We start from the raw sequence: 21,250 nt of genomic DNA, 5'->3' as shown, positions 1-21,250 counted from the left end.
GCTGGTGACTGCTAGGATTATTACCAAGTACAGATCATGCAATCTTTTAAACTGAGGGATACTGTAAAATATTTCAATATTTTAATAAGAATTGAAAGTTAAATAATTCTAAGAGGTTTAGTTATTTGAAATATTCCCTGTGGATAATAGAAAATATCAAAGTTTTGTATTTTCTCATTAAGAAATGAGACTTTTGAATGCAAGAAAAAAAATCAACAATTGCTATGGACTGAATTGTGTCCCCTCCACTGCAATTCATATGTTGAAGCCCTAATGCTCAATGTGACTGTATTTGGAGATAGGGCCTTCAGGAGGTAATCATGGTTAAATGAGGTCATAAGGGTAGGGACCTAATCCAATAGGATTACTGTCCTTATAAAAAGAGACACCAGAGAGCTCACTCGCCCTCTCTCTTCACGCTCAGAGGAGAGACCACATGAGAACAGAGACCACGTGAGAACAGAGCGTGAGAACAGAGCGGCCACCTGAAAGCCAGGAAAGGAGCTCTCATCAGAAACTGAAGCCTACCATAGCCTTGATCTTGAACTTTCCAGCCTCCAGAACTGTAAGAAAATAAAGTTCTGTTGTTTAAGCCATGCAATCTATGGTAGTCTGTTATGGTGGTCTGAACAGACAAACACAACTCATTCAGTATTTAAATCATTAACATTCACTAATTTCATAGCGGCAGCTCTATAGAAGAATAACATGTCCCCAAAAAGGACCTGTGATGAATATCATTAACCTTTACTTTTGTGAAGTTATCATTTTCTCCTGGACTCTGAGATCATAACATAAAAATGAAATGAAAACCCACTGTGACCCCTGGACCTTAACAACCCAGTCCCATCCCTGAGCTGCTGCTACCAGGATTATACTTCAATGACACTGCAACAGTATGTCAGTGCCACACAAAGGGGAAATTCGCCATCAATCTGAACTCTGTTTAGAAACACACAGTGACTTGTGTACTAAAAGGAGTTTGAAATGAAAGGGTATAGGATAGAGTAGAAGCTCCGGCTTCACAGGAACCTGAGTCCACCCCCCACTCCTGCCACCCCCCAGTATGTGTCACTGAGCAAGCAGTGACTTCTGTGGTCTCGTTTCCTCGAACCGTCTTCCTGACAGGGCTGCCAGGTGGGCTCGCGGTAACATATAAAGTGCTTAAGGCAGTGCCAGGTACATGGTAGGGGCTCTGTACATGTAGATAATTATAGTGAGTGAATCTTTATGATCGTTATACTAACTCCTGTCTTATCGCTACAGAAAAAGGGCAGCTAAACAGAAGAACACAGATAGGACAGAGAACCAGATGGTGCACTCGTGGGCTGGGTCAACTCCCGTCCCAGTCACATTCGACCATCTAGTGCCCAGCCTGGTCCTTCTGAGCAGGCTTACAACAGTGTGGGTGAAGAGTGTGTTCCACTACCATCTGAGGGAAAGAAAACGATGATGCTCAGAGAATAGAGCAATGTTAACACTGAACCTCTGAAACACACACAGCTTAGGTTCATGCTAGGATATGGAAGGATATGAATAGGTTACTGGTAACACTGGCTACCAGAACAGCCAGTAATATCATGAAAAGTCAGAAAATGACAAGTGATAATATCTGAGTTTGGATCTTGATTCTGCCGCTAATTCTGTGTGACCTTGGAAAAATTAGCTAACCCCTCTGACTTCTAAGTTAGAGAGTGTGTACAAAATGTTCTCCAAGATCTTTTTCAATTCACTCCCATGACTCAGTTGTTTTTACCTTTGAGGACATACAAGGGATTACAATTAGGTTTCTTTCTGTTTTGATTTTGAGGGCTACAAATTTAATTTTTGTGCTTTATCTCAATAATTATTGTGATTACTTACATTCAAATAAATTTCATTTTTATGTTGGTATGAAAACACTGATTTTTTTTTGTGCTAAATATTAATAACAAAAAAATGGCTTAACTTGGTTAATCAACCCTGGGAAGGGGGGCTGTGGACTGAAAAATAAGAGCATCTGTGTAGGAAATACTAATTAATTTTATTTAATAATGAAGAAATGGGAATGAAAAGGTAACCACTAATAGTATGGAAAATTATAGCACAACTTCTAAATTAATACGGGCAATCATGGAATGAACAGTACTTGCATCAAACCAACGCCTACACCTCTACACCACCAACCCTACCCCTACCATAAAAAGGGAAAAAAACCAAAGTTTAAAAGGAATGAAACTAAGCTAAAAGGAATAAAACTAAGCCTATTAGTTAAGATTGAGACTTTTAGACCAGGCCAAAACACAAAACACCCAGTTACGTAGTTTGAAAGAAACAAACCTAAAACAAAGTGTCAAAGGAAATAATGAATGAACAAATAGCTATCAGGCAAATGAAAACAAAATTGTAATAAATGTGGGAATAATAATCCCATTTTGTCTGGTAGTAAAAATCAAATGAAGAAAAAAACTCCAAAGGAGATAAATAGCTCTCCCAGGATCACATGGTCTAAAAGAGGTAGAGTTGAAATTTTAAGTCAGCTCTGATTCCAAAGCCTGTACTTTCTGTTACTACACACTATTTCCTCCGTATTCACAACTTCCTGCCTAAAATTTCCACTTGAATTTCCTGGTCAGATCCATCACATAACCTTACTCATATCTGCATATTCATCCCTACCTCAAACCAGAACCTGCTCTGCCTTCTACGTTCTGATAGCAGATACATGACCTCCTAATGGTTTACAAAGTTAGACCCCTTGAGTTCATTCTCAATTTCACCTCATGGATGCTCCAACCTAACTCCACACTTCCACAATTGACTCCATCATTTTACATCAGAATTCAGTGTCTCCCCTCCCAACCTTTCGATTCTACTGTATTTAAGCCCTCATTCCCTTCTTATTCCTGTTTAGTCTATCTCCTCTTCACATCCATTCTTCATACTGTTCTCAGAGACATCTTCCCCCCCACCCCCAAACAAACCCAATGTCACAGTCCTGCTTGAAAACCTGTTGGTTCCCCACTGTTCCCCAGTTCAACTCCTTAGACTGACCGTATAATCATGTACATTTTTACAAGCTACCTCCTGCCCAAAACACATCTTCCCACCTGACAAACTTCAACCATCTTTCAAGTCCTGGGTCAAATGGCCCTTCCTCTGGAGGCAAAGTCACTTCCATAGCTCCTTCAGACTCCTACCTGTACTCTAGATCGTAACTACTCTGCTCTTACTGAGTTCTTCCCCATATAAAACTGTGTCTAGTTCAGCAGATGATAAAAGTAAGTATGATGAATAAATGAGCTAAGGAGTTAAAGGATTATATGACTTCCAAGCAAAGTGATTTACATTGAGCCTTAGTGTTAATTCAAAGCCTTCTCAACAAGTCATTTAAACTGTGTTTCTACTTTCCTCTCGTTTGAATATTACACTGGAGAACTGCCTGGTAAAAAGGATGACCCTGCAGATACCCACCACACCTGTGTCTCCTGCCCGAGGGGACTTCCTACTTTGCCTTCTCCCCTTGACATAGCGGTAGACTAATGGGACTGAGGTGCTGAGACAGAACTGAGGTGCTTATACTTGTGAAATGTCTAGACCCTTTCTTTGGAGATAGGAAAGCGATACAGTGCCAGGACTTCTTATCTTCAGAGCTAGGCCTAAAGGAGGGTTCAGCCTCACCTAAAGTAAACGGAGTTTTGCTAAAGCACACAGAGCAATGGTTGTCCTTGGAATCTTTTTGTTACTGCCTCGACCCTAATCCACTTTCCCTCCTCATAGCACGTTGCCATCCTCTTCCCTGGCTGTCTTACTGAGCTCCAGCCTACTAGACCAGAAGCACAAACACCTCTCTATCTTTGTCTCCCTGTAGCTCAGAAACATTAGGTTTCCCCAATCCCAGGCATCTAGGTCAGTCTCTGGGGTCACATGACCTGCCATTCTCATCTTTATCACCACCATCATCACGCTCAGTCCTTTATGCTGACACCAAGTGATTTACAGGCAGTACCTTCATAGCTGATAGCTGCCAGTGAGGTAGACACTGCTACTAAACTTATTTTATTAAACTTATTCACAGAGAAGTGAAGTAACCTGTCTGATGTCTCAAAGTTAGTCAGTGGTGGAACTGGAATGCAAACTCTGGACTGTCTGACTCTAGAAGAAAACGGGGAACCATTACGCTAAAAGGCAGGATTTGGAACACCTCCCCACGACTAAAGTTCCTCCTCTAGATCGGGACAAGGTGTTCATCCAATGTGAAGATCCTGATCTTCTAATGTCACTCTTGCCCTTCGGCATCGTCTATTTAAAAGACCATTTACTTTTCAGGCTTTAAGACCTTTTAATTGTCAGCTTTAAAGGCAAAGTCAACCTGGGAGAAATAAACAATGGCTGCTTAGTCACAATGATTCACCTTATGTCAAAGCTTCAGCCCCTGAGTTATCTAATCCATCCTGCAACAAGCATTTATTCTTTCCAGTCCTGAGCCTGACTCATGAGGCAGTGCTTTGGTATGTGCTCCTGTCCAAATTCCTCCCACTAACATGTACTCAGATCCTTTGGTTGTTCATAACCTGCCTTGGGAGCTTTTGTACACTTCATTCATTAAGTGACAACTTTAGGAGAGCAGATGCCGTGGTTGAGCACAGATCTGTCAAAGTTTTATCCAGTAAAAATGTGGATTACAAAGACTTTCCCAAAGTCTGTTTTTGTTTTTGTTTTTTTGGTGTGTGGATAGTCTTATTAAAACCAATGACTGTCTATCAGTGATAATAATGTGAAACATAAAACCAGCGACAGTTTCACTTCTGACGCTAATCAGAGTACGGCATCACTGGTTGTTTACTAATTAATGCTAACCTCTCTATCAACATTTTTGAGATGAACATTCTAAGCCAGGTTGAAATGATCATTTATCTCTTGACTGTACTCTTATTAATACTGCTGCCCGAGGTGACAACACACACTGAGTAAGAAGGGTGGGGAGGGAAGCAAAGCAGAAAAGTTGTGACTGGAAGGGCAAGGAAGTCTGGTGAAATTATCTGAGAAACAATGCAAAAATAATTTAATTGAAGGTCAAAATCCTTTTCATGTTATCTTATTGTTATTTCTAATACAGTACATTATGATAGATCTCCTGTACAGCATTGAACTTAGCTATAAAACCCAATATGAATGAATTGAATGAGAGATTTGATTAAGTTTATTTTTTTCTTCATGAGCTATGAGTCAATCATACAATTCTCTGATAAGCTTCCATGATTTTATAGACTCTCAGAAAGCCCCCAGCTGGGAATGTGACTCCATTCGCATCAATACTTCAAACTTTAACCTGTATCACCTTCAAAAAGGGAAACCTTATATCTTCCTAAACACAGAAGACTATTCATCTGCTAAATATTCCTTAGATATTCCTTTGAATTTGTCAACATATCGTAGGACTATTAGTTTCATAACATATACGAAGACCAAGCAGTTTTAAGGCACAACTATTCTATAGATTACCTTTGTATCCTTGTTCGCCTAACTGAGAAAATGCTTAAGAATAAGAATTTCAGACTTGTTTGAGTGGACTATTATAAGGGTGGGTATTACCTGATAATTTGGTAATGTCTAACTAATTTGCAGTATACCTGCTGCATTCACCTCTACTTACATTGAGACATACAGATTTACTATTCATTTACCATTCAACCAACAATTGTTAGACATCGACTACGTGCCAGGCACGATTCTAGGTACTAGGCTATAGAAATTTAAAAACGACACAAGTCCTTTCTTTTATTAAGCTTATATTCCAGTGAAAGCCGACAGACAACAAACAAATAAAATATATACATGCTTAGATACTGACAGTGACGTGGAGAAAAGTAGAGGACTAGTTTGGGGGAGCTGCAAATTTGAGTAAGATGCCAAGGAAGGCCTCACTGAAGAGATGGCATTTAAACAATATCGGAAGGAGGAGAGAGAATGAGCTACATGCATCTCTCAGGACAAACATTCCAGGTGGAGTGCATAGCAATGTAAGTTCCAGGAGGGTAGAAAATTGATCTTTCACTTTAAGAGCCCCAGGGTTCCTGGCTTAATAGTGACCGCACATCAAATATTAGGTGAACGAATATGTGAATTAAAACAGCAGGAACTAGCTGTAAAAAAAGGTGGTGGTGGTAGTTAGTATTACTTTAAACTATCTAAAGTCAAAAATTGATACTATTGCATAAATTCTACATGCTTTGATTCTTGTAAGTGTTTTTGAAGAGAAATTAGTAACCAGGATCTATTCCAAGTTCTTACAGACTCTTTTTTTAATTAAAAAAATTTTTTTTGTGGTACGTGGGCCTCTCGCTGTTGTGGCCTCTCCCATTGCGGAGCACAGGCTCCGGACGTGCAGGCTCAGCGGCCATGGCTCACGGACCCAGCCGCTCCGCGGCATGTGGGATGTTCCTGGACCAGGGCACGAACCCGCGTCCCCTGCATCGGCAGGCGGACTCTCAACCACTGCGCCACCAGGGAAGCCCACAGACTCTTACTGGACTCCAAGGCTAACAAATGGTCAATGTCACAAATTTTCTCAAAAAGATAACAGTATCTGCTCCAACACTTACATTTACCCTCTGGTTCTGTGTCAAATGGACAGTGAGTACAGCACCCATGTACCTTGCGTGTGCATGAGGAAGCAGAATAGCTCTTCCTTCACATGAGAGCTGGGGATGTGCCCAGCTCTGAAACTTCGGAAAATCTACCACCGCATCTGAAGCATAGGGACCACTCTCTACTTAACAGAATCACCACTTGTTGAAGAATGTAAACATTGATCTTGGTGACCCTGTACATATTAAAAATATGCTTAGGGGCTTCCCTGGTGGCGCAGTGGTTGAGAGTCTACCTGCCAATGCAGGGGACGTGGGTTCAAGCCCTGGTCTGGGAGGATCCCACATGCATGGAGCGGCTGGGCCCATGGGCCACACCTACTGAGCCTGCGCGTCTGGAGCCTGCGCTCCGCAGCAAGAGAGGCCGCAACAGTGAGAGGCCCGTGCACTGCGATGAAGAGTGGACTCCGCTTGCCACAGCTGGAGAAAGCCCTCGCACAGAAATGAAGACCCAACACAGCCATAAATAGATTTAAAAAAAAAAAAAATATATATATATATATATATATATATATATATATACTTAAATAGTTGATATGGCAGAAAGAAGAAAGGGTCTACTAACTATCCCATTTTTTAAGATTCAGTTCCTCCCTTGAGCTAAATTATCACAATGCACTTTTAAAATAAAATAAATGACAGTCCATAAAATAACTTAACATCAGCAACTGTGGCAGGCTCACACAACAAAAAGTATAAACGGGCTTCTCCGGTGGCGCAGTGGTTGAGAGTCCGCCTGCTAATGCAGGGGACACGGGTTCGTGCCCCGGTCCGGGAAGATCCCACATGCCGCGGAGCGGCTGGGCCCGTGAGCCATGGCCGGTGAGCCTGCGCGTCTGGAGCCTGTGCTCCTCAGCGGGAGGGGCTGCAGCAGTGAGAGGGCCGCGTACCGCAAAAAAAAAAAAAAAAAAAAAAAAAAAAGTACAACCATTGTGTTAATTTGCACCTAAATGTGATAATACAGAGTGAAGTGTTTAGAACACTGCTTGGCCCATAGTTAGTGCTCAATAAACATTATTATTATTAATGAATAATATTAATATTATTAATACGTAATTAAAGACGGGTAAAATCAGGAAAATCAGCAAATATTTATTACGTGTCTGTTTTATATTTAGTGCTGTATATTGGGATAAAAAGAATTAGAAAACCATGGCCATACCCTTTAAAAGCTTAAAGTATATACAACCAGAAAGTTCTATAAAGTCCAAATAGAAAAAGTTCAGTAGCGTATAAAGTAGCACTAGAATGTGAGCTAAAATATGATAGTTATGTAAGATATAGAGTAAGAAAATGAGAGTTTCCAAAAGGGGAAAGATCATAAAAACCAGGAAGGAGTCAAAAAGAAGGACTGAAACTAACCGTGACCGAGCTGGAGGAATGAAGTACATCTATGAGATAGTTTTGGGTAACTAAAATCTAAATTTACTAAGGTCTGAACTAGGATGAGAGCAGAGGCAGCAAATTTAAAGGCATGGATCTGAGACCTATGTTGAAGACAGAGGCCTGCTGGTCTTGTGACTAAATGGATTCAGGGATAGTGAGTGTGGCAAATTCCACCTACAAACCAGGCTAGAGGTAGCTGAAGCCCCAGCTAGAGGACTAGGCTGAGTCCAGACTGACCACTGGTACCTACAAGCGGCTCAACAGGTCCGAGTGGAGACTAGGCAGTGCACAGCTCTGGACCACCATGTTTCATTCTGTAAAAGATGCGGTAGTTAAGGCTGGTAGAAAGATGCCAGTGCCTCCAGCAGCAGGCGAAAGCATCAAAAATAGTGGAAAGATAATTGGGCGGGGCAGGGGGATGCTGGTGCAATTGACCGAGACACAGAAATTCCTCAGAGGAGTGTTCTGGAGGGAAAGTTGATGGGCAATGTAGTTGTATAGAGCGGGGGTCCCTGACCTGCGGGCCACGGACCGGTAGCGGTCCGAGGCCTGTTAGGAAGCAGGCCGAACAGCAGGAGCTGGTGGGTGGGCAGGCGAGCAAAGCTTCACCTGCCGCTCCCCACCGCTCGCATTACTGCCTGTACCAACCAACCACAGCGGTTGGGGACCGCTGGTATAGAGGTTGAGTTTCAGATGACAGGAAAGCATCTACTGCCTTATGAGTGAGTTGGAAATGTGAAACCCACATTATCAAAAAAGGAGGGTTGAAACCATGACACAACCCTCCTTTTTTGTACAATTAAAAATACAATTCTCCCACTTACCCCAGGAAGGAAACCAAAATTAAAGCTTAGAAGAGAGATGGTAAAAAAGATGCAGAAGTCAAGAGAGAGAAGTTTGAAGGAACGGCCTGAACAGAATCAGATGAAATAGTGGTTGAGGAGATTTCTTCATGGGAAAACCTTTTAAGGCAGAAAAATCAAGCTTTCAGAGTACATATGCTCAACCAAACAAACAGAACAGTCCCGTACTTGAAGAATTATGCCTGATTTTATGTGATAAATTGAAGGATAATGTGGAAAGAGCAGGCCACATGATATAATCCTACCATAAAGCATTAAAGCATGACTCAGAAATTTATCCTACAGAAAGTTATTAATAGATCCTCCCTGTTTGCAGAACAGTACAAACATGACATGCAACCCAAAACAAAGGCCTTTATTCTCCCTTTTAACTTGCTTTTTAAAAATGTGGATTACAAAAAAAAAAAAATCTTTAATGATTTCAATGTTAATTTCAACCTACATCCAACAGTGAATAATCAATCTCACTGGCCAATAACTTTAAACTTTGCTTTGTTGGAATTTCTGGAATGTATTTTTTTCTAACTTGGAAAGCTTTAAAGTTTGATAATAGTTGATATTATCAACTGCTTTTGTGTTTTCAAAAAGCACACCCCAAAGACCTGCTATTAAGTGACAGCCCTTCCCCACCCCTCCTACCTTTTTTTTTTTTTAAACTATTCTACTCCCATCATAGCTTCTGCAAAGCACAGTTTATATTTATGGGTAGTTTATCAGCTGCACTTTTTCTTTTAGAACTAAGATTTTTTTAGAAATTACCCTTATGTATTCTAAGGCACAGCTTAAATTAGATGCTAGATTTTAGATGACTCTTTTACAAATGTACGTGTGCATGTATGTTTATTTGTGTATTTAAGAAGATTAGTTTCTACTGTGACAGCTTAAGTCAGTAAAAGAATAGGCCAAAATTTAAAAGAAATTTTAAAAGAAAATGCAAATAATGCAGAAAAAAATAAAAATGAGTAAAATAAAATAGAAATATGATAGATAAAAATGTATTTCATTAAAATTATGACTGTCAATAACAACAAAAGAGATAATATCAAAATTAAGGAAAACTGGGAATTCCCTGGCGGTCCAGTGGTTAGGACTCCTCTCACTGCCGAGGGCCCGGGTTCAATCCCTGGACAGGGGAATTAAGATCCCACAAACTGAGTGGTGGGGTCAAAAAAAAAAAGAACAAAAACTATGGTATTAAATACGGTAGGAGTAAGAAGAAAGAAAAACCATGCCTATGATATGTTAGCTCACCAACAAAGTAAAGCTGTGACCACAGGATAATACAATAATCTGAACGTTACTTTGACCCATATAAGAATCTGATAAGCAGGTTGGGTCTGTTACCAGATGCCCTTTTGCCACCTGTCTTGCGTCAGTGCTCTACAGTCCCCACCTCTTCTAGCTCCCTGGATGACTCCTCTTCATCCTCTAGTTGGACGTTCAGGTGGCCCCTGACATCCTCAGGCTGGGTTAGGTCCTTCTGTGGGGTTCTCGATGCCCCATGTGCATACCCCTTCAATACCACCCTCTATTACAATTGCTGTGTGTTTATCTGTTCCCGCCTCCCCACCACTAGACTGTAGCTAGCCCTGGAGGGCTGGGCCTCAACCTTTATTCATCCTCTTAACACAATACCTAGCAAATAGAGTTTTTAACTATATAAACTAATAAGTCATGTTCTACATCATCGATATGAATTAAAATGGGGCCACATATTAAGAAGAAACCCAGCCACACAACAGATAAAGTTAGGCAACTTGTAGGGAGAATCTGTAGGCTCAGAGCTATACAACTTTATAGCATAAGAAGGGAAATGATTTTTGTGTGACTAGCATATTTATACTTTCTACAAAAAGAACTAATAACACGTGGATCTGAAAGACAAAGAAACCCAAATGGACAGGTATGAGTTAAGGTGTAGAAGCTAATTCATGATGGGATTTAAATTATAAAGGAGTAGTCTCCTGACCCTATGGAGCTACTTTTACTCAGGTAGATATGAATCTGCATTGCAGTGCTAAGGAGACATTTAACAGTGGGAAACCTAACCCAACAGGGATGGGGTGGAGAGGGGAGAGGACACAAGTGCTTATCTTTGCTTGGATGGATCCAAAACCAGAGTGTAAATACTTATGCTCACCTGGAATCTCTTCCTGCTTTAGTAGCTCTGCCTTTCCCTCTCAGCTCTGATCCACTTGTCTAACTGACCTTTACTGGGGAGCAGTGGGCACAGTTCACAGAAGAAAGATCTCCAGACTGCACAGCACTCCAAGCAAAGAGGGACCCGCCTCAGGGCCACAGGCAGCCCTGTTCTCCAAGAACCTACCAGCCCGAGGGAGACCTGATAGAGGCAGGGAACTTTAAGCCTGGGTGCAAACTCTAAACACAGAAACACGCAGCTTGTTTACTTCCAGCAAGTCATTGAAATCTGTGTTGAAAAAACCTTGGCAGCAAAAGAAATGACCTCACATGACCGTGATGGCAAGCGAGAGAAAGAGGCCTGTGTTCAAAGAATGTAAACAATGTCAACAGACTTTTGAAAATCAGCTTCCAGTGAATTTCACAAATTTGGATTCTTGAATACAAATAATCAGAGATGGGATATGGGGCTGGGTTTTCCAACTGAAACATTAACGTTTACAAAATGCAGCAGAACTTTAGAAAAGTTATAGGTCATCCACTGGAAAGACTGTGGCAACCTAACTCAGCTCTGGTTTTAAAATATCCAGACGCTCTGGAAACAATGAGACACACTGACTAGACATTTCATCTTTCCAAGGCACATAAAGAGAGTATCCTGTTTTAGCAACTTTGCATAAATGGACATTAAAGGAGGAGTTGGCACCAACCTCCTTGCTCAATGTTCTGGAAGACAAGGACTGCTGAGTGCTCGGATCTTGGCTTCCTGGTAAGCTCGTCCTGTGACCCAGCTCTCTAGGTGATTACGTGGCAAATGCTGCAGGTGCTAACCTTTTGCAAGGGCCTTAGATAACAAAAGAAAAATCAGACCCCTCAGCACAGGTCTTGTGTTTTTCCTGGCAGCACATTGGTAGCATCAGTCTATAAATTCAACAGCAGCATTATTTTAACATGGAAAGCAGTGAGTGCCCTAGCAGTGCACAGTCTCATAACTGTTCACATAAAAAGAACCACATGCTGAATCTCCTGGTATTTTTTTTTTTTTTTTTTTTGGCGTTACGTGGGCCTCTCACTGTCGTGGCCTCTCCCGTTGCGGAGCACGGGCTCCGGACGCGCAGGCTCAGCGGCCATGGCTCACGGGGCCCAGCCGCTCCGCGGCATGTGGGATCTTCCCGGACCGGGGCACGAACCCGTGTCCCCTGCACCGGCAGGCGGACTCTCAACCACTGCGCCACCAGGGAAGCCCTAGTTCTATGTTTATATCAACATACTAAATTCTGTTTCTGCAAAACTCATAAAGGCATGCTAGAAAGCATGCTTATTAGAGTGATGTCTGTTTGTCCATCATCCTCGAGGGGAAAAAAGTAACATTTCAACAACGGTGTCCTTGAAAGATCAAGCGAGGGCTGGGGATACCTAGCTGCTTCTCCCGCTCCTCACGCCGCTCCCTCGCCAGCCGCTGCCGGTCATCAACGCGCAGCACTGGTGGAGGGTCTGAAAAAGAGAAAAAAAAACATGAGAAGAGGGGTAGATTTTAAGAATACGATATACACTGATAATAAATACGATATACACTGATAAAAAGAGAAAAAAAACATGAGAAGAGGGGCAGATTTTAAGAAACGATATACACTGATAAATATCTTTTTGTCCAGTAAATCTGATGAATGAAATATTACTACATCTTACGTATAGTAACGTGACAACAATTAGTACATGTAACTATACTTTCAGTGATACACTTTATTATAATTTTCCGGAGAATTTCCAAGTATTATCTTCTATTTAAAAATATTACATAAGAGGTTAGATTCTAAGAGATCTCATCACAAGGAAAAAACCCATTTCTTTTTTTTTTTTTTTGTTTAAGATGATGGATGTTAACTAAACACATTGGGATAAACATTTCACAATATAAGTCAAGTCATTATGCTGTACACCTTAAACTTACACAGTTTAATTGATGCTGTATGTCAATTATATTCTCAATAAAACTCAAAAAAATAAAGTAGAATAAAAAGACACACAGCCCCCCCCAAATTTGTGTAAAACATAACTGTGCCCTTGGCTTGTGTTTATCAAACAATATATATGAGGTTTTGTGTTCCTAAGCTACTGAACCTCTATTGTTTTTATGCTTCAAAAAGCCTGTTCCTTAACAACACACAGACTCCTAAGTGAATTTATTATACTAAATAGATGTTCACCAGATAGATGTGAACAGCCCAGCTCTGGAGTCAGACGGGCATGAGATCACTTCCGGTTCTGTCACTCACTTGCTGTGAGATTTGGCCGAATTACTCACGCAGCTCTCTAAGCCTTAAGCTATGATATAGGGTTCATGGGCTTTTCACTTATTGCCTATGAGGATAAAATAGAACCTATCTCACATCATTGTAAGGATTAAATAAAATAATGCTTGCAACAGCGTTAGCACAGTGCCTCGCGCTTGATAAATCTCAACAAATTCATTCATTTACTGAACACACTGCGCCAGGCAGTGCTGTATGTGCGGAAAAGAGAGCTATTAACAAAAAAGACAGAAATCTTTGCCCAAATGGGGTTTGCTTAGGGAAAATTTATAGAATAAATAAGTAAAATATAGAGAGTGAAAAAAGGGGCAATATATAAACTGTTAGATTGCGATAAATGCTAAGGAGATAGCAAAGCAGCCAAGGGGATTGTGAAATGGCAGAAAGGGGAGGTCTGACATTTTGGATAGGTGCCAAGGGAAGTCTAATTGTGATGGAAGCTTCTATGTGTAAAAACCTGATGGAAGTAAGGGAGCTACCCGTGCAGATATTCCAAGAGAGGAAAAGCAAGTGTAAAGGCCCTGAGGTTACGAGTACCTAAGGTGTTCAAGAAACGATATGAAGATCTGAGCCACTGGCGCAGAGTGAGATCAGTAAGTGATGGGGCCAGAGACCTGGGGGCCTGGTGAGGACTCTGGATCATGCTCTGAGTGAGATGCCACCGAGGGGTTTCCGGCAGAGGGTCACATGAATACACTCACTCTGCCTGTTACTAAATCAAAGGAAAAGCATAGTAATAATAATGATGATGATGATGATAATTACACTTAAAATCAGCTTTATTTTCCCTACTTAATTAACATCACAATTTTAAGATCTCTTATTAGAAATAGAAACCTACTGGAATAATACTTTAGAGACAACTGGCAGAGCTTCATCAACAGACTTCAAGGACTTGCATCCCAAATGCGTCTTAAACGTCACAGAATTTGTACATTTAAGCGTAATAAAAATCGTCTAAAAGCACATTAGGACCTACATAAACCTGGCAGTGTGCATCACGGGCAGGACCAGGCAATGATGTTTTATGCTTTTCCTTTGCTTTAAGGTATGCTTTTTCAAAAACTTCATAATATGAACCCCTCACTAGCTCATACTCATTATGATAATTATTTCCCAGATTTACTAATCATTTATGAGATCTCAAATATTTTTTATGTAGAAAAATGTGGCCTCTGGTCCCAAAAGGTTTTCCTCTGACACCAGAAGAGGGGCACGTGGACTCCCCTCAGGCACTTTGTTAAGGATCACAGACAGGGGAGTTTTGCTGTCATTTGTTTTTGGAAGTGACAGCCATAGCAAAATGGTATTTTGAAGAAAAAATGATCTGAGAACAAAAGCCAAAATGAAGTTAGAAGAAAGACTTCCAACAATTACTTATTGCTTAAAAGAAGTCCTTAAATAATGAGGTTTTACTCCCTCATGAATACTTTGATTTTATTATGAAACTTGAAAATCAACTTTATTTATAAAAGCCACATAGGCACATTATAGAAAGTCTGTAAAACAGAGTCTATAAAGTCAAATTTCGTTCATGGAATATGGAGTATGTGACATTTCTAGCTTACTTTCAAGTACTTGTCAAATTTCACACAAAACTTTGAAAAGAAGGTTTTAATAACAACGTATGGGACACACACACTCATCCTCACCTACCTTCTTCCATCCAAACCAACCCTGAGAACTCTAAGTCAATAACTGATGTTCCTGCAGTCGTGAGGCAATACTCAGTTATGCAATGGAATGCTTGCTTGCCTTTTAGATGCATAGTTGGAAAAGAGCAAGGCAAGAGGGGGCATAGTTTACCTCTGATACCTGTGCTATCATTTCATATGACAATTACACTCTTCACAAACTGTATCCTGTCTGGTAACAACTGTATACAACAACAGGCTGTATACAGTTCTATGCAGACATATCAATGAAAACTATAAATAAGGGCAATGCTTAAGAGTCGGATAATTCCCACGGGCCACCTTTATCACTTCAGTACTGATCTCAATCAGTATTTATTTAGAATTAGATTTGAGGAAGTTGAGAACAAATGCAACACATTTCTAAAGTATAAGATGCATACTGACTATGATATGCTAGACAATTTCGGTTGGTTTGGGGACCTGGCAATAGAAAATACTGTAGAGTGAAAAAGGTATTCAGTTTGAATTCTGTTTCCGCCCTTCTGGTCACATTAATAAAAAGCCACTTTGATACTAGAATGTTAATAAACACCCTGTGACAGATGAAAGATGGCTGTGAATGCAGGTAGGGAAGAGCAGAGCCTGGTCAGTTTTGCTCATTGTTATATTCCCCATGCCTAGGACTATACTTGACAGGAAGGAAGGCATTCGATAAGTACTTATTAAATGAGTGAATGAGGGGACTTCCCTGGCTGTCCAGTGGTTAAGACTCTGTGCTTCCAATGCAGGGGGCATGGGTTCAATCCCTGGTCAGGGAACTAAGAACCCCACATGCCAAGGGCACGGCCAAAAAAAAAAAAAAGAGAGAATGAATAAACAAATGGGCCAACAGCTTTAGCTAACTTTCAGAGCCAGTACATCTCCATTAACCTTCACTACTGGGGCAAACTCATACCAGTCTTGTAGTTGACAACAGACTTTTAAAAATGTAAATACTAGCGATTACAATTTTAAGATTTAATAACTAAAAACTGATAAAAATGATCTTTAAAGGTAGGATTTCAGAAAGAAAAAATACAATTGAATAATTCCAAGTAAATAGTGAATTTTCTGTAATTTTTGTCTCCCTCTCATTTCTACCCTCATATCACTTTTCTCTGGAACAGAATGAAGGTATAGAAAATGATTTGACATCACAAACATTTCACATTGTTTCCCAACAGATCTAACGTTGTTAGAATAGAACTGAGTTACTTATTCTCAGATGGAGAAGTTTTAAGAGAAATAGGATTTCGGTGGCGGTAAGCTTGCAGCTACACTCTGCATCCAACTTCCTACCTGTGATGATTGCAAAGTAGAGGGACCACCCAAATGAGGGCACTTTTAAAAGTGAAAGGGCGTGCTGATAAGAGTCTGTCTGTGGCGACGTGTGTAAACCTGGACTATTCTGCAAAAATCGGAAGTAAAGAGTGACCCTCAAAGATCAAGAAAATCAACTCACTTTGACAAGGCTTTTTTCCAAGAACTCACTAGACCTTGACTCCTATCTGAACCACTACTGTTTATACAGTAAACTACTTCTGTTAGGGCTTTTTACAAGGACTTCCATATATTTTATCAGTTTATTCTTCACAATAATCCTATGAGTTAGTCAAGCAGCCAGTCATTCAATGAAGAGTTATTGTGCCTATTTTCCAAATGAGAAAACTGAAGGAAATAAATGCATGTGACTAAGGAAGGTGGCATAGTTAAGTGTCAGAGTTAGGCCTTAAAATCCCATCTTTAACTCAATCCTGTCCCCCCTTTTCACAGCATGGCATCTACAGAGTCATTAGAATCAGAAAACGGCTGGAAGATGACAAGTCATGTTTTCCTCCATGAGGGAAATTTATTTATAAGAAGAAAGTTCTACTGGCTCTTCTAAAGACTTGTGGTGGGGAATAGTAGAGGGATAGGAATTAAGAGGCATTTTTAATAAACTGGAGTTTCTGCTTTTCTCAAGTACGTGCACAGTAGTTCATGAAGAAAATGCAATTTTCTCTTCTAATCAGGTCAAACTTTTACCACTTGGGTTACAATCAAGGACGAGGTGAAATGAGTCCTCTAAGAAATAACTGCTCGAAGCACAGAGGGAATGCATGGGAAGAAGATTCACAGCTTGTTCTCAGGAAAAGTTTCACAGTGGATGTGGCAACTGAGAAGGATCGCCAGAGACACACTTGCTTTAAGAAGTGTGGGTGGGATGGGAGGAGGGTGTTACAGAAGGAGAACAATGTAAGCTTGGTGTTTCCCAAAGTGGGTGGAACAGTGGAGTCCAAGGCTTGATTTTAGGTCATACACAGACAACTTTTTTTGTTGAAGTGTGGTTGATTTAGTGTTGTGTTAATTTCTGCTGTACTGCAAGGTGATTCATTTATACATGTATACACGTTTTTTAATATTCTTTTTCATGATGGTTTATCATAGGATATTGAATGTAGTTCCCTGTGCTATACAGTAGGACCTTGTTGTTTATCCAGGAAATTCTATATATAAAAGCTTACATCTGCTAAAAAACAAACAAACAAACAAACAAAACTTTTACCATTTGGAGGCAGCTGATGGAGTTCTGAAGAAGCATCTCGCACTTCCTCAGTTAACAGTAGTCATAAACAGACTTTGTAACTTTACAAAGTGTCTCTTTTGGACTTGGTTCAAGTATTCACAGCTGAGAGTACCCTTCCCTCTTGGATAACACAAGAAATAGTGTGCACATATTTATAAAACACCACGAGGACCTTCCATTACATGTTTTAAACGTAAAATATTAACAATTTGAATGTGAATAGATGCTTTCTAAATCAGAGATGTTCTAGAGCATAAGTATCAGAAAGTAAAGGAGGGCAAGAAATTTAACTAAAATTTACTGGATAAAAAGGGACACTTTTTCATTGTCAGGATACTTGCATCTGGTTAGGGCAATACTCAAAATATCCCCAAAACAGCATGTGCTTCTTTTCTTTTTAAGTTCCTACAGTAAGAAAATCAACAAAAACTGCTTTAGACAGACATTCCTGTGACTCATATCCCAAAAAATCAAAAGGTTTTACTCAAGCCTGGAACTCCAACTTGGAACCTCTTATGTCACCTTCAGAGATACTCAGGAAGATAACGTGGTGGTTTTAAAAATAAGAGTCTTCTATGTATCTTTGCTATGTGTATACGCAAGAAAGCAGACCCAAGGATACTTAAAAGATGTAATCTGAAATGAAACGTCTCCTCACTGAACTTGACTCTGGCAACATAAATCAAATGGCTTCATAAAGAGATGGCCAGTTGGAGCAGAAAAGATGTTTTTGGCCTCTATATTTCTATGCACTCTGCATATGTCTCTTCTGATCATGGAAATACTGTGTTAGAATGATTTATTTGTATACTGGTTTACTCCACCATACTGTCAGCTAGAGGGTAGGAACTATGTCTTTGAATAGTATTTCCCTACTACCTATACAGTACTAGCACCAGATAAATAAACAAGTTATCGGGATATAAAAGTATACATTGCACAGTAAAGAATGTAGGAATTAGAAGCAATGGTTGATGGGGAGAACAAGGGAAAACCAGTACAAACCATTTAGCTATGCTCAATTCTCATGGTAAAACAAATGGGATTTTCAGGCTAAAGAGCTTCTACTTCTATAAGGATGCTCACTGAAGTATAAGGAACAAAAGTCCACTAGAACAAGCTGCATGAGGACAGGGGCCCTGTTGATTTGCTCATACAGTATCTCTCACAGTCCCAGTCATAGGGCAACTACTCAATAAACATTAGATGGTGGCTGGGCTTCGGGTGGATAGATGGATGGATAAATGAATGAAAATGCAAACTGACTAAATGGGGAAATCTTAGCCTACAAATTAAAACTCCACTGAAACTACACATCATTTGCCACTAATGGTTACTCATGCAACACCTGCAATAGTACTGGTTATTTCTCTCGTAAATGGCAAGCTCAATTTACCTTCTCTGTTCAAGACCTTTTTTTCCACATGGGAAAAAAAGCCCCACAAAACTAGATGCAATAGGGAATGTTTTCTATGGGGCTAGGTACAGTTATTTCCATCTTTATTCTCACTGATTCACTGTTCTTGAGTGACTGGCCTGGATGCAGCAAGAAGTACGCTTCCAAGAACCTCATGGGGTGTTCAATTTGCCTTTACCTTCGACTGTCTCTTATCATCAGACTGTAAGTTGGTCTCTCCCAAGGACCACACAATGGTTGTTGGATACCTGGAAGCAACTGCATTGTCTATTCAATTGTTTGTATTATGTTTACAGAGTGTTTGCTTCGTCGTATCACTGAGTGGAACAGACCATGAATCACAGGCTATCAGATGAAATTACTGTGTAGGTGTACAATCATTGCAGGGAATGGAGAACAAAAACATCATTCTATACCAGCCATGCTGTGTGTAAGGATTTCCTTAAGTGGTGTTTGAAAAAGTCACAAAAGAGATATGCAACAATGCTGGGCATACAGGTACAGAAAGTAGTGTCATATCTATCATTTCAGGCAGAATGGCAAAATTATCTCCTCTTATACACTGCTTGACAGTAAACAGTGCATTCACATACACCATCTCACTGACTGTCAAAATGATTCTGAGAGGTAAGTAGGGCATAGCCTTGAATCTCCATTTTAAAGAGAGAAAATCAAGGTGTGAGAGGTTCTCTGACATATTCATACGAGTCAGTCTGAGTGTGTGTTTTGGTGGCAGGACTGAAACCAAGCTCTCCTAAATTCTAGCATGACTAAGCCCTTTGGGTTAACCTTCCTTTTTCCACAGCAAAGGCAATGCATAGTACCTGGTTTATTTCCTGTGTGGTTGCTATTTTGTCCTGAAATAGCAGAAGCAGGCCGGTTGGAGGCCGCGGTTTTCTTATCTTGCACTTTGTTGCCATCAGGCGCTATACAAATGAGACAAAAGAGAAAAGACATATTTAGTTTCTTAAAATTTATTCAGAAACATTCACATATTCAACATTTACTGTTAACCCTTGTATCAAGTGCTAGGCTAGATTCAGGAAATATAAAGATTAAGCAGCCAACAACCCCTGCCCTCAAGGAGCACACTGTTCAGTGGGAAGAACACATTCAAAAATCAATAGCCCAGGGGCTTCCCTGGTGGCGCAGTGGTTGACAGTCCGCCTGCCGATGCAGGGGACACGGGTTCGTGCCCCGGTCCGGGAAGATCCCACATGCCACGGAGCGGCTGGGTCTGTGAGCCATGGCCGCTGAGCCCGTGCGTCCGGAGCCTGTGCTCCGCAACGGGAGAGGCCACAACAGTGAGAGGCCCGTGTAGTGCAAAAAAAAAAAAAAAAAAAAAATCAATAGCCTTAGCTCAACTAACCAATCCTACAGTGGTGGCATGTTCAGGGTCCACGGAGTTGTTCACCCTGGCTGTCCCAGTTTATACATAAAGCAACTGGCAAGAAATAAGACTGGGATCTAGAGCCTCTGATCTTTGTTCTTAAAAAGGTCATGCATTAGGAACCAAAAAATTCCAAGAACATAACCAAGCAGGTCACCAAAAGGGAAACAGGGAAATAATTTATTAGGATTTTGGAAACGCCTCTAGCAAATGTTCAATAACAAAGATTATTCAAGAGACTAAGGGAAATGTACTCTAGGAAGGGACCGAAGGGCAGAAATATCAGGCAATTCTCTGGTTATATAAAGTATAGGGTCCTTCAGGTAAATTGTTCTTCACACATACGACTTGAATATATTTTTAAAAGATATTTAAAGTATCTTTGCTACTTCTCACAAATCACGTCAAAAACCAAGCCCTTGTTATTCCCTGCCTCCTACCCTCTGCCTTAAAATCTGTTCCACCCAGTCTTCCCCATCCATTCAGGCAACTCCGTTCCTCCAGTAGATTAGGCCCAGAGCCTTGGAATCATCCTTGATTTCTCTCCTCCAATCACTCCCCAAATTTGATCCATTAGTAAGTTCTTACAGCTCTACCTTAAAAAACATCACCTCTACCACTACCTTTCTGATCTCCTCTTCCCTGTGAGACTGCAATATCCTCTTAACCAGTCTCCCTGACCCCACCACTGATCCTCTTCAGTCTATTCTCATCTTGGCAGCCAGAGTGATCCCATTAAATAAGTCATGTCACTCCTCGGTTCCAAGGTCTAACAGCCGCCATCCCACTCAGAGCAAAATTCAAGGTCTGTCCATGGCCTACAAGGTACTATATGGTTTGGTCTTTACCTTGCACCACTTTCCCCCCTAATT

General features: G+C 40.6%; 1 protein-coding gene across 6 annotated transcripts in view; it reads right to left on the bottom strand.

Annotated features, from left to right (window-relative positions):
* MAP7 (microtubule associated protein 7) overlaps window positions 1-21,250 on the bottom strand; it is a 163,997-nt gene that overhangs the window by 40,343 nt on the left and 102,404 nt on the right. For all 6 annotated transcript variants that reach the window (XM_032651644.1, XM_032651649.1, XM_032651648.1 and 3 more), the window contains exons 2-3: window positions 19,813-19,914; window positions 12,434-12,511 (exon numbers count right to left, since the gene is read on the bottom strand). In XM_032651644.1, the coding sequence (XP_032507535.1) occupies window positions 12,434-12,511; window positions 19,813-19,914 (180 nt within the window). The remainder of the gene's footprint in view (window positions 1-12,433; window positions 12,512-19,812; window positions 19,915-21,250) is intronic.

This window comes from Phocoena sinus, chromosome 12 (genome assembly GCF_008692025.1).
Source record: "Phocoena sinus isolate mPhoSin1 chromosome 12, mPhoSin1.pri, whole genome shotgun sequence".
Classification (NCBI taxonomy): Eukaryota; Metazoa; Chordata; class Mammalia; order Artiodactyla; family Phocoenidae; genus Phocoena; species Phocoena sinus.
Note: the sequence above shows the minus strand (reverse complement) of the source record. Positions and strands in the feature narration are given on the sequence as shown.